Source organism: Raphanus sativus, chromosome 6, assembly GCF_000801105.2.
Source record: "Raphanus sativus cultivar WK10039 chromosome 6, ASM80110v3, whole genome shotgun sequence".
Classification (NCBI taxonomy): domain Eukaryota; kingdom Viridiplantae; phylum Streptophyta; class Magnoliopsida; order Brassicales; family Brassicaceae; genus Raphanus; species Raphanus sativus.
The window spans coordinates 52,911,955-52,926,032 of NC_079516.1; the positions used below are offsets into that span (position 1 = coordinate 52,911,955).

Here is a 14,078-nt window from a genome sequence, read left to right on the forward strand (position 1 = left end):
CGAGGTTGAGGTTGAGTATGAAATTGGGTAATCACAAAGATTGAGATGCCTTAGTTAGAAATATCGAAGAAGCAGTAGGGGTATAATGGTCAGCTAAGTTTCAAAATAAAAGATAAAAAACCTAAATGGGCAAGGAGCTAATTATGGCATAATCTTTGTATACACGCTGCAAATACTCTTTTTTTTTTTTTGCTACCTAGATTACACCATGTTTCTCTAATTTAGGCTAGGTAGCTTTGTTCCCTTCTTTCGGTTTAGTATTTCAGTGGATGTTTCAAACTTTGTCCCCAGGAAGTTACTTTTACCTCGTAGGTTTGTGACTCCCGAAAGGTTACAAACCTTTACCGGCTCGGTGTAATCTTTTGTTGAATTCAATACAAGTTTACTAGATGACAAAAAAAAAACTGAGTGGTGTGGAATATGGATGTGACATTGATCTCTAGCTAGGGTGATTATATTTTGAAGTTGTATTTTAGCTTTACCCATCCAACACACCTTGGAATCGATATGAATTAAGGTTGGTAAAAATTGTAAACATCAAAGAACGAAAAATAAGAAACACTAGACTAAACTTCATCTTCTTCCTCGTAAAACAAATCATTTATTTGGGTGATTAATTGGTTGGTTTTGCAATAAACCAGTTTACAATCTGCGGACAATTCAACCTTTTATATCATCACCCATTTAGAACTTACATGTATGTTGAGAAAGCATGTGCGGCGTTATGTAGTTTTTCTTTTGTTGAATTTGGTGCACCACGTTATATATGTAGTTGACTGCATGAAAATTTATACTTACAATGACATACTATAAGGCTTTGGTGCTAAATTATAAATTTTTTCTATTTTAGTTTTGGCATCTAAAATTAGTAATTTATGAACTTTTGGCTCATGATCAGCTCTGTAAAAAAACATTCGGTTCTAATCGCTAGTTCCTCACCGGTCTGTTGACTAACAAATTTTAGAAGCTTTACTTCTCTTCCATCAAATCTCCAAGGGGGAAAAATACAACAGCCACACAATAAAACTGCAAATTTATTCATGTAGTTGTACATCATTAACTTAGTTACTTACTATAATAAGCCACATAAAGAGAGAAGTCTTTTGTCCTAAAGACGGCTAATCCTTGGGACCAAAAGTTCCAAAATAACTGTATTCTTTTTGTTTGACTTCTTTTCGGGCTATGGATTCATCTCGTGAAGCTAAACACGAGCAGGAGGAGGAGAGAAGAGAAGATGTAGCAGCTGCTTCTTTGGTGGATGTAAATCTCATGGTGGTGCTTCTCTCTCAGCTTTGTACGAAGGACGACGAAGATGATAAGAATCTGGAGAAAGAGAGACGAGATCATGTTGCGCATGAGATTCGTGAATCCAGAGCACGTGCAAACAAGAGGTTTATGAAGGAAACAAAGCTGATGGAGAAAAGGACACACGTACTTCAACCCATGGCTAAGGAATTCAGGTGAACATAACTTTGTTTAGATTATTGTAGCTCCTTATATGTTCGTGTTTATCATCACATTTTTTATGTCTATGATGCACAGGCATTCCAGGAAAATGTGAAGGATCATCGTGACAGGTGATCTTGTATACGTGTTTGCCCTAGAATCTGAAAGCAATCATCTTTTTGTTTATTGCAATCAAAATTTTGGTATTATTGAGCATTACGAAAAGATGGAAAAGATGAAGAGTGTTTTCCCATAATTGTAATATTTTAAGTATTCACTTTGTAAAGAACGTACGTGTATTATTTGTATCACTACAGCTGAGATGCAATTTTCTTTTCTATCCTAACATGGAAAAGAGGTCACCGATATTTTGTACTATTTGATTATTTCTACTGATTTTGAGTATGTTTAGTACTTTAGTTGTTTAATGACACAACTCACATCACAAATGAGAATTCGAAGAACCCAACAGAAATGGACACACCAATATATATAAGAATTTTTTTCTTCTAAATATGGGTTTTCATATGTTTTGAAAAAGTCAAGTATTTTTTTATGTAAGGATAAAAACTATAAATTCTAAAAAAATATTTTAATATTTTGAAAATTGTGTGTTTAAGAAAAAGATCGATGTAAACTAAACTCTTTCTCTCAATGCTATATTAGTATAAATAAAAATTCAATTAGTGACATTAGAAAATCCTAAAACATATGACATAACCTTTACTAAAAATATTAATCCATAGTTTATTATATTATAATATTATTCTTACATTTTTTATTCAAAAATACAAATTAAGTTTCTTATAACCCCTTATGTTCATCCCGCAACCAGTCTCCACTTCAGATTGGAAGGCAAATGTAGATCACCTTCCTGTCATATTTTATGGCCTGCTAACATCTATTCTATTGAGGTTAGCATTCCAGGTATCCATATAGCACATTTGGAGAAAAAGAATGAGGGAAGACATAACCGGATGTCTCACCATATGGATCAGTTAGGTCGTCATTGATAAAACTATTGGAAATTGGATTCTGTCTACAAAATACTTTGAAAACCCAAGGTTAAGAAAACTGCTTCAACACTAGTTTGCAACTCATGATGGGTAAAGTTAAATTGAATTTCACTAATTTTTTTTGTTGGCTGTTTATTTAAATTAAATCAATACTGTCAGACGAGCCGATTTTCGAGTAGCATTTTCGTTTATCTGATCTGAGAAAAATACAATCTCTGTTTTTTTTCCTCTGGGTAACGCATCGGTCTGACCATTTCTATTCCAAATAATTTTACTAATTTGTATTCATGTTTTGTACATAAACACCTTTTTGATGATTAATAAATTTAACATGCATTAAAAAACATCTCCAAGTTATGCAATATATTGGCCCCAAAAAGCCCAGTCAAATCAACCTAAAATATTTGACACGAACAGTAGGCCCGGCCCAAACACAAGACTAATATATACTTCTCCATGGTCGGTAGGTGACCAAAAAATAACATGTAACCATGATTAACAGCCGGTAACACCTACATAATCTCTCTCAATCAATCATCTAAATAATAATTTTACGTCCATAACCTAACCCACGTTTATAAAACTTTTTGGTTCTCACAACTTGATACCGTTAGTTATGTTGAACTTGAATAAATTAATAATTGGACTCGCATGAAATTGTTGGATCGGCAGTTCGGAACTGACCTTGGTCGACACAAAATCATAAGGTCGGGTTGATTCTGAGATTTTGGAGGTTTATTGCAATATCTATGTAAAAAAATTTTTTGGGGATCTAAAATTTTTTTTTGTGGTTTATGTCTATGTAGATTTTTTTTAAAAAATTCGGAGACCTATTGTAAATTTACTATGCATGATCGAGAATCGGCTCTTCGATTAGGAAACAAAACCAAAACTCACCAGCCAACATAGTTTTTAGAATTAAAACTTTCATAGCTAATTAAAAAATACGGTCGGTCGAATATTCCACGATATAGAGAACATTTCTAAAATACATGAGACAGCTACATGTATAATATAAAGTGTTAAATCTTAAAAAAAAAAGTGTTAAATCTTTATAAATTTCGGCTAGCCGTCGAACGTAAAAGATGTTCACACTATGGGTCTATCTATCATCGACATGGAGAAGATTACTTTAAAACAAACAAAAGTGACCGGAAACGTAATTGCGTATTAAATGAGGGGTCAGTTTCGCAAAAGCCATTTTTAGTCACTGTACAAGAAAGAAGTTTGGGTTTGTCAGTTGTCAGTTGTCACTAATGAGTAGTGACTACGAGCAATAGAGTCATGAGTCATCACACCGGTCTTTCTTATTATGCATTAAAATTTCGAATGTTTACAAACTGCATTACATTACAGTTAATAGTAACAAACACACATATCTATATATTTATATTATATGTTTTGTTATTATTAGAGATACGACGCACTGTTCCCCAAATATATCAAAATTTGAAACAGAGTATTTAGTTTATTAATTTATGATTCGAATTTATAATTTTAAAATAAATATTTTAAAACTCGGAGCTGTTTAATGTAAGTTATCAATTTTGAAAAAGGGAGTTATAATAACGTAACCACTAGAATATTTTTTTTTTTTTAACTTACGCCACTAGAATATGATCGATTGATTTATAGAATAGATGAGGAAACTGATCAAAATGTCAAATATAGTTAAGGATCAACTTGTGTTAAAAAAAAGTGTTAAAAAAGAGTCAAGGATCAATAATCTGATACGTACGTGAACTTACGAGCTTCTTATCTTTGTTAAATGTACTTATCCTTTTAATTCATGAAACTTTTGCTTACATAATTCATGTACTCACCTTTTACTCAGTTATTGATCGCGTTATTGAGTTAGTACGACCCTTTTTGCAATGAATTTACGTGTAATTAGACCTTTGTAGCGTGTTTTATTCATCGATGTTATTGATCTCTATTTAAAAATTCTAAATTATATACGTGAGAAAATCAAATAGCAATAATCATATGAGCAATCATTTTGGAAGATATTTGTATCACCAGATGGTTATTTATCAAACTTGGTTATTCGAAATAATATTATGCTGTTGAAATTTGGGTAATTAGAGACTTACACTAGTAAAACCAAAATCATGATACTTTCTAATCGTTTTCGTATATAATCACATTGGGTAATTGTAAAGGTAAACAACATATAATAAGATGTCTGTAAGTAAAGCGAGGCAACATAATATAATCCATGCCTCATATGGGACCAACTATGGTCAAAAATATTCGATTAGCTAATGACAAATGCATAGAGACAGCAATATGTATGGTTATTAGAATATATATATCTATGCTTATTGAAGATCTGTGTGTCGTTTACTCATTCATCTTATCATAATCACTTCGTATGTCAGCCTTTTTAATGAGGAACTGTGTGTTCTTTAGTCGTTCGTCTTATCATAATCACTTTGTATTAACCGCGAGTATAGAGTGCGCTTACGTATTCGAACGACTGAAACGCTGAAATACTGTAAACATAATATATCAATTCGTAAAAGAATATAATGTTATAATTTATTGTTGACGTGATTGGTCCAACTAATCATAATTGATTGAATTTTGAATATTGTGAATTAGCAACAAAGGAACGGTTTGCTTTATAGAAAAATAAACCGAAGATAAATCTTGAACTGGAAAGAAAGAAAGAAAAAGCTAAAACACAACATAATTTCCAAAAATTTTGAAACATTCATTATATACTACAACTCACTCGACCAATCAATCTCATTTTGACATATGGTTTATGCTTCACTCTGGCAAATTTTTTTTTTTTTTTTAAATTGAGCAAAACAATTTAACTCATGTCCATTTTACAACGAAAATAAAGAGAGAAAAATTGTTTTACTTGAACGGTTATATGCAAGATCTGTACCTCATAATTCTACATTAAAATCACTTCTCCAACAAATTAGTTTTTTCAATTCAAAATATTTTTAAGAAACTCCCATATACGGAAAACAAATTTGTTTATAAAATGGTTTCAAACAGTTTCATCAAACACGTCTAAATATGCCTGAGGTGAAACTTTATAAAACAAAAAATAAAATAAAATAATTAATTAAGTATGTTTACATCTATACTATTATTGGTCGACCAAGTATAATATCTAAAGCATGCATATTCTTTTACTACATTTAATTCACTAATAGAGATATACTAAAATATCATGTTACCATAATTTTTTAAAATATTCAAATTTACGTTTATGCAAAATAATTATTGATTTTGTGGGTACTACGTTAACTTAAACTAAAAAGTTATTATTATTAGTTAAGACCAAAGAAAAGGATATTTTGAGTTTATTAAAAAGCAATGAAAGATACCCATGCGTAGCATGGATGAAATATACTAGTCGTTGAATTAAAATGAAAGCCAAAAATGGTCTTGCATCAAACGTATTCACATTGATTTAGTTTATCTTGAGTACTGCTTTACAAGAAAACATTAAAAGAAAAATCGAACTTAAGCGAAGTTGAATCATTGATAGTCATACTCACAAGTCATTACTCATATGACTCATAGCTTAAAAAATAGTTTAAGCAGCAGCTGTATGGGAAGTAATTTTTAAAGCTTTAATGCGTCAGTGGGTAGTAATGCGTCAGTGGGTAGTAATATTTGTGGTCTGTTAATGAACCTGGCTATTTTTTTGTTCTTTTAGGAAAAGCGTATTAAGGCCCACTTAAAACCAGCATTTCTCGCAATTTCAGAAAACATTTGGGGCGAAAGTTAGGAAAACGTAAAGAATGTGACCCACAAAAATTTATAGGAGACGAGGCGAAATAACTGGACGGCACTCGCGACATGCAAGGGAGCGCATTTTAGTCTTACTAAATGCGATCCAGAGGGACATTTTCTTCTCATATCTAATTATAATCCTCCAAAATAATTAAATAAAAAGTCCACCAAAATATTCGATTTCTATTCAAAAGATTTTTTTTTCGACTAGTATTCTAAAGATCTCGAATAATAGAAAGATCTTGAACAATTAGATGTCGTTGTAACTTATATTTTTTGACGTGTTGGATCCTTTTACCTCGTAACTTCATTGACATTTGTTATTTTAATTCCTGCCTAGTCAACGTTTCTTATTTATTTCCCAACTAGTATGATTTCTTTTGTTGTCGAGCCAGAACCAAAATGTAACTAAATCATAAAAAAATAAATTTTGTTGAGAAATACACCAGCGCTGTGTCATCATGCATGAATAATATAATAACGTACAAACATTTATTGTTGATTTGTCATGCATGTATAATAAAACCCATGTATAAACTTCTGATTTTACCTCTAGACATTTATTGTTCAGTTGTCATGCATGTATAATATTTGTTTGCTCACTATGTTTAAACTTCTTCGGAATTTTTTTTCTCCACAGATATCTTTGGAACTGATAATGCAAAAACGCGATTTCCAACTTTTAATATACTTTAAAATGATATCTTTGTTATATTGAGAAGATCAAATTAAACTTTGTTTTCAGCTTCGTTTTAATTAATTTATAAGCAAAATGGAAGTTTTATATCACTGAAAACAGTATAACATGTTACACAATATATAAAACCAACAATCAAGAATAAACTATAGATCTCAGAAGTTGGATATTCCTTAAAAAAAAAGAAGTCGGCTATTCCTAAACTGATAAGAGTACTAATGTTTAATGTATTATATATTGTGATTTGAAGAACAGAAGAATTTTTTTTTCTCAAAAAAAAAAAGAACAGAAGAAAACAGAAAAACAAATGGTTCTATCTAGATATTTACACTCGATGTAATATGTTAACCAAATGCGAATAATTTTGGTTTCTTGTAACATGAAAGTTGGAGTCCCAAGAACCTATAGTAAGTAACCCGGTTAAAATAAAATACTGGCGTTACATTTTTTTTTCTTGAACAACTATTGGCATTACATATGAATGTACTTTAATGGGATTGGACCGAAAAAAAACAAAAGTTTGGTCGGAAGGAAAAAAAATAAATTAAATACCGTCGGCAAAGTATTGGAACACTCAGACCAAAACAAAAAAAAACTAAGTAACGTCTTTCACTGATTCATCATCGAGGACTTCAAACTATCAAACTTCTTCTTCTCCACTCTATAAATTCACAGATTTTCTGACTTTTCTACAATCACTCAACTTCTCTCTCACTCCTAAATTTTTCTTTAATTCTCTCTCTCTCTCTCTCTCTCTCTCTCTCTCTCTCTATCTTCCGCCAAGCTACAGAGCTCGCAGCAACAACAGACAGGTACTCTCTTCATCTCTCTCTCTCCCGCTTTATCACTCCTTCATGTAATTCGTGTCTTCTTCATCGGAGGAAAAGAACAGTTTCAACGGCTCCAACTCGTTGACTTTTTGGTCTCTCTCTCCTACTTTTATTCAGATAGATTCCAAAGTTGTATTCTCTTTTACTTCTGCTCACAATCTCATAGATTCCGACATGGGTTCTGATTGTAAACTCTAGAAAACTAATGGGTTCCTCGATTATTGATTCAAATCTTTATCGAGAAAATAAGTGTGATTCAGCATCATCAAGAGTCGTGTCTTTATTCAGTTTTTTTCCATACGCCTTCTTCTTCTTCTTCTCACAAAGAGTATCGCTTGGGTTCTAGAACACCGTTTCATCCCTTTAGAAAAAAAGAAAAAAAAAATCTGCTAAAAAGTTCTTTTAATTTCCTGCTTTTTTTTTTTTTAAATAAAAACTTTCTCTTTATGTATTCTCAGATACATAAAAGAGCTTTAAAGTTTCTTCCTTCCTTAATTACTACTATCATCTCTCTCTCTCTGTTTCTTCTCTTAGCTGTCTGCAAATCTGTCAGAACCAACTGCCGCCTTTTTGCTAAATTTTAGAATCTGGTGGTAATGGACTGGTCTCCTGCTATTTTGATCAAAATGTTCTTTCCTCACTTTTGAAAAAAAAATTTGTTTCTTATTTTAGGATGTTGGAAAAAAAGGTTGAGACTTTCAACATGAACAGAGTCATCGACGAGTTCGATGAAATGACGAGAAACGCTGATCAAGTCCAGAAGCAAACCTTGAAAGAGATTCTCCACAAGAACAAATCCGCCATTTACTTACGTAACTTTGGGATCGATGGAGGAGACACCACAGACCCGGAAGAAGATTTCAAAGCATTGGTTCCATTAGTCACTGATTTTGAGTTAGAGCCTTACATCAAAAGAATGGTCGATGGTGACACTTCACCTATTCTCACTGGCCATCCCGTTCCAGCCATCTCCTTAAGGTTTCCTCTTTTTTTCTTTTCTTTTTTTACAAAACTCATTTTATGTTTTTGTTTCTGTTTTATGTTACTCAAGAATCTTATGATTGAACAGCTCTGGAACTAGTCAAGGCCGTCCAAAGTTTGTTCCTTTCACTGATGAGTTAATGGAGAACACACTACAACTCTTTCGTACTGCTTTTGCCTTCAGAAACAGGTATAGTGATCATGTTCCCCCCAACATTCTCACACTTTTCTCTGTATCCATCTATTTACATGAACAGAGTGAAACTATTAAGTTAAATGGTGTTTTTTTTTAACTTAAAACCAATTGTTAGTAACTAGATTGATCCATTTTTCTTATATACTACTAAAGGCAAGGATTGATAAGCTGATTGATATGAATAGATCGGCTTCTAATAGCATATTAAATTAAATAAACTTCAAACGTAAAACCAATTGGTGTAAATTGGTGGATCTCTCTTATATATTATTTACTAAAGAAACAACTACTAATGATTTTTTTTATTTTGTACAGAGAGTTCCCTATTGATGACAATGGGAGGGCTTTGCAGTTTATCTTCAGCAGCAAGCAATACATATCAACAGGAGGTGTCCCTATTGGAACAGCAACCACAAACGTGTACCGTAACCCCAACTTCAAAGCCGGGATGAGATCAATACAGTCCCTTTGCTGTAGTCCCGACGAAGTTATCTTCAGTCCTGATGTTCATCAAGCACTGTACTGCCATCTCTTGTCCGGAATCCTCTTCAGAGACCAGGTCCAATACGTCTTTGCCCCCTTCGCTCACGGTCTAGTCCACGCCTTTAGGACTTTTGAACAGGTCTGGGAAGAGATCGTTACCAATATAAAACACGGTCTCTTGAGCAGCCGTATCACCGTCCCGTCGGTCCGCACCGCAATGTCGAAGCTCCTTGCAGTTCCTAACCCTGAGCTAGCGGAGACCATACGCAACAAGTGTTTGAGTTTGAGCAACTGGTACGGGCTGATTCCTGCGCTGTTCCCAAACGCGAAGTATGTTTACGGGATCATGACTGGCTCCATGGAGCCATATGTGAAGAAGCTGAGGCATTATGCTGGTGATCTGCCTCTTGTGAGTCATGACTACGGTAGCTCGGAGGGGTGGATTGCTGCTAACGTTACACCGAGATTGTCTCCAGAGGAAGCTACATTTGCTGTGATTCCTAATCTTGGTTACTTTGAGTTTCTCCCTATGTCTGAAACAGGGGAAGGAGAGCAGGAGCCGGTTGGTTTAACTGAGGTTAAAATCGGACAAGAGTGTGAGGTTGTCATCACAAACTACGCAGGTATTTTCTATCTTCTACTCGTCATTTTCTTTTTATTAGACACTTTTGAATTGTGCACAAAGATTGAAAAATTAATTATATATATTTTCTAAACAAAAACACTATTAACTATCTAAATTAATCATAGTTTAACCAATGGAAAAATGGAAAAATAATATGTAGAATATTAAAAGCTATATAAAATAAAGATTATTAAATTTTATATTGAAAATCAAAAATTTAATGTAATTTGAAACAAAAAAAAAATCCAAAACATTATCTATTAAAAAACAGAGAAAAACAGAGAGGATAGTTCTTTAAATCTAATACAATATTTTCCACGTTACACAGGATTGTATCGATACCGGCTTGGAGATGTAGTAAAGATCATTGGTTTCTACAACAAGACTCCGCAACTCAAGTTCATATGCAGGAGAAACCTGATACTCTCCATCAACATCGACAAGAATACTGAAAGAGACCTTCAGCTTTCAGTAGAATCAGCAGCAAAGAGACTCTCAGAAGAAAAGATCGAAGTCATAGACTTCTCAAGCCATGTGGATCTCTCGACAGAGCCAGGACATTACATTATATTCTGGGAGATCTCAGGTGAGACAAACGAAGATGTTCTTCAAGACTGCTGCAACTGTCTAGACAAAGGGTTCATCGATGCTGGCTATATGAGTTCTCGAAAATGCAAGACTATTGGAGCTTTGGAGCTGAGAGTTCTTGAGAAAGGAACTTTCAAGAAGGTTCAAGAACATTTTCTTGGACTTGGATCATCGGCTGGACAGTTTAAGATGCCAAGATGTGTGAAGCCAAGTAATGCCAAGGTTCTGCAGATTCTGTGTGAGAATGTGGTGTGTAGGTTCTTCAGTACAGCTTTTGAGTGAGTGTTGTGAAATCAAGAAAAGTTGTTTGTTATCTTTATTGTTGATAGATAAGTTTTACTTTTGTTATTAAATTCAGTGTAAGGAACAAAAAAAACCTTTTTATCTTTATGTAGAAGAAATATGTATTAATCACCGTGGTTTTACTTTGCATTTTGTGCAATCCGAGATAAGATTGTTGAATGAATCTGATCTAGACATGTCTTTTTCAAGAACAATAATCATTTACGCAATAGAGTAAGTGCAGAGAAAACTATAGTGGTGTGGTTTAGTCTCAGCAGCTATCCGTGATTATGACATCACTGGTAGGACCTAGTAATGTTGATGTCTAAAGGCATATTGTCGTTAATGAGCTGATTAGCACTAATGTATTATTAGAACATGCTTATAGCTAGAGACTTAACATCCAGACTGCTCACAATTAATAGATCTTCCATATCCAGCTTAACATCCAAACTGCTCACAATTAATAGTTTTTTTCATATCCGTTCATTCGGTCTATGAACTCTACTACATATAATTATTTTTGAAGATTCATAACTTATGTTCGCTAGAGTTAAAGAACAATTATTTTTGGAATTCTTACTTGATGTGCGACCAAAATAATAAATGTATTTTAAAAACATATATAGTTAAATCAATTCTTTAAAATGTTTCTATATACTAGATATGTTATAGAAATTTTGAGGTAAATTTGTAGATAAAATTTGAGGTATATTTTATATTCCAATCTATCCAAGCCCATCTCTGAAAGTGAATTATTATAATATTTTGGACTAATTTACTATAATAAAATGCGACGATGTTTTAAAATGATAAATTTACGATATTTTAAAATAATAAGTTTTTTCATCTATATATACATATTAAACATGTGTTTCTTTTTCTTTTCTGCTTTATACGATAAGATACTGATGAATATTTTTTTCTAAAATAAGATGATGAATATCTTATGTGTATCTCTTTTTCACTGGACAACATATATACCACCACACGCAGGTTCATGCATGCCCTCTTTTTTTCCCACACCAAACTCTTTACTCTTTGTTGCATTAAGTTCTCATGAGCAAAATAGATGATAAATAATAATAAAGCGCAACATATCTTTTCATTTAGGAAAAACAAAAATGTAATTTTTAGAAAGCAATCCAAATAATACTAATGTAAATATCTTTTCCCCTATTTGTAAAACGCTAGCTGGAAATTATTGGATAGGAGTGGTAACATACCACCAGCATGCAGAACATACACATACATGTATACATATTTCTACGTTGAGAAGCGAATGGTATTAAGTAAATAATAGAACCGCCTCACAATTTACTACCTACGTAATTAAACACACACACTCAATTCACAAAATTCTTTCTTGCCAGCTCAGATTTTCAATCCCTATATAAACAACCTTAGACCGAGAGACAAAGCAATAGTTTCTTTGTTGCTGTCAGAAAACAAGATAGAGAAGAAAGAAACTCTTTTAATCTTTCAGTTATGTCAAACACACATGGAAGCTTTAACTCACAAGACGCAGTATTACGACAGAGGACAAGTGATGGTCATGCTCACAAAATATGGGACTGCGAGAGTCCACTCTACGATTCTTACGAGCTCATCTCTTTTGCTCACATCATCGAACGCAAACTGCTGCCTTTCTCTCCTGCGCACGTTCGGCCGCCCCGTTCGAGTCTACAAGCTTTGATGGAAAAAGATGAAGACAACAAAAATTCATATGCTTCTTCTAAGACGACCACAAGTTCTAGACAGCGGAGGAAACATTGGTGGAATGGAAAGAAGAATTACGAAATTAAGAAAGAAATCAAGAAGATAATGTTGCCTGGTTGTATTTTTAGAAGAACTCGTGTAGTCTAAAATGTGACAGAGATTTATTTTTCCTTCTTTTTAACCTGTTTATGTGATGAAAATGTGTTCTAAAGGTTTTCTTAAGAAAAATCACATGGTTCTTTCTTGATCACTTCATGCTCTTAAAAAGGGAAAATTGTCATTTAAATCATCAACTTTCAAATTTGGTTGGAAAAAAGCATGAACTTTCACCTGGACCATTTAAAGCACCAACTTAATTTGAATAGTTATTTTAAACCTCAATTTAATTTGACTAAACCAAATTAAATACGACGTTAACTTAGTTAACAGACTGATTTAACAGAGTTAACTACCGTTTCTAATTTCCGTTAAATCTTTGAAACTCATTTTAAAATTTAAAAAAATGTTCTTCCAGAAGTTCGAACTCGTGACCAGGAGTGCAATTAAATCAAAGCCTAACCACTAGGCTACGTACAATTGTATTAACTTATATAGATACTAACCTTTGTTAAATTAAATAACATTAAATTCAAATTAAAAGCAACTGAACAGTTTAGGCTTAGACTGATAAAATCTCTGAATTGCTCTTGGTTCGATGTGTTATCCTGGATGAGGAATGTCTCGTGCTCAGCGGGTAAAATAGAGATCTTCCATGCCATCGAAAGTGAGCTCTAAATGGCGTCGATTGGAAGCCTTAGATCGGACATTAGCTAGTGGATCGGTGTTTGATCAGAGCTGGAATGGTGTAATTGGTCATTAGGTAGCTGATCGTCTCCTCCGTGATTAATTCATCCATTTTTGTGAGTTCTAGGATTAGGGTTTCCAAATTGGGAATGAAGAAGAAGAGGGACAAGGGGGTTGAAACACAAAGAGGAAATTGCTACCTTCTTCGGTGTTATTTCGTTTAGGAGAGATTAGTATCTGTTATGGTTAATAAAATTGTACGTAGCCTAGTGGTTAGACTTTACTTTAATTGGACCTCTGGTCAGAGGTTCGAACCTCTGGAGGAACCTTTTTTAATTTAAAACGATTTTCAGGGATTTAACGGAAATTTGAACGGTAGTGAACTGTGTTAAATCAGTCTGTTACCTGAGTTAACATCATGTTTAATTTGGTTTAGTCAAATTAAGTTGAGGTTTAAAACAGTTATTCAAACTAAGATGGTGCTTTAAATGGTCCAATGGAAAGTTCATGCTTTTTTTCAATCAAATTTGAAAGTTGGTGATTTAATTGACAATTTTCCGCTCTTAAAAGGTAAAGATGGTAATAGCATCCTGCATTCTATAGATAACGAGTGGTAGTATTTTCCTATTGCGTAATACATGTTGTGAAGATTACGTCACAAGTGTGAGAT

General features: G+C 33.2%; 2 protein-coding genes across 3 annotated transcripts; both read left to right on the forward strand.

Moving 5' to 3' along the window:
* Positions 1-1,121: 1,121 nt before the first annotated feature.
* Positions 1,122-1,851, forward strand: LOC108811202 (uncharacterized). Its single transcript, XM_018583246.2, has 2 exons — positions 1,122-1,460; positions 1,543-1,851. The coding sequence occupies exons 1-2, from the start codon at positions 1,183-1,185 to the stop codon at positions 1,559-1,561; spliced, it is 297 nt and encodes a 98-aa protein (XP_018438748.1). The 5' UTR covers positions 1,122-1,182; the 3' UTR covers positions 1,562-1,851.
* A 5,648-nt stretch (positions 1,852-7,499) lies between these two features.
* On the forward strand, positions 7,500-11,056 carry LOC108813817 (jasmonoyl--L-amino acid synthetase JAR1). 2 transcript variants are annotated; one of them, XM_018586486.2, is made up of 5 exons: positions 7,500-7,733; positions 8,424-8,729; positions 8,821-8,922; positions 9,244-10,034; positions 10,365-11,056. In XM_018586486.2, the coding sequence occupies exons 2-5, from the start codon at positions 8,425-8,427 to the stop codon at positions 10,904-10,906; spliced, it is 1,740 nt and encodes a 579-aa protein (XP_018441988.1). In that variant the 5' UTR covers positions 7,500-7,733; position 8,424; the 3' UTR covers positions 10,907-11,056. The 2 variants fall into 2 exon arrangements, with proteins under 2 accessions (XP_018441988.1, XP_018441989.1); XM_018586487.2 differs by lacking the exon at positions 7,500-7,733 and adding an exon at positions 8,200-8,344.
* Positions 11,057-14,078: the final 3,022 nt, after the last annotated feature.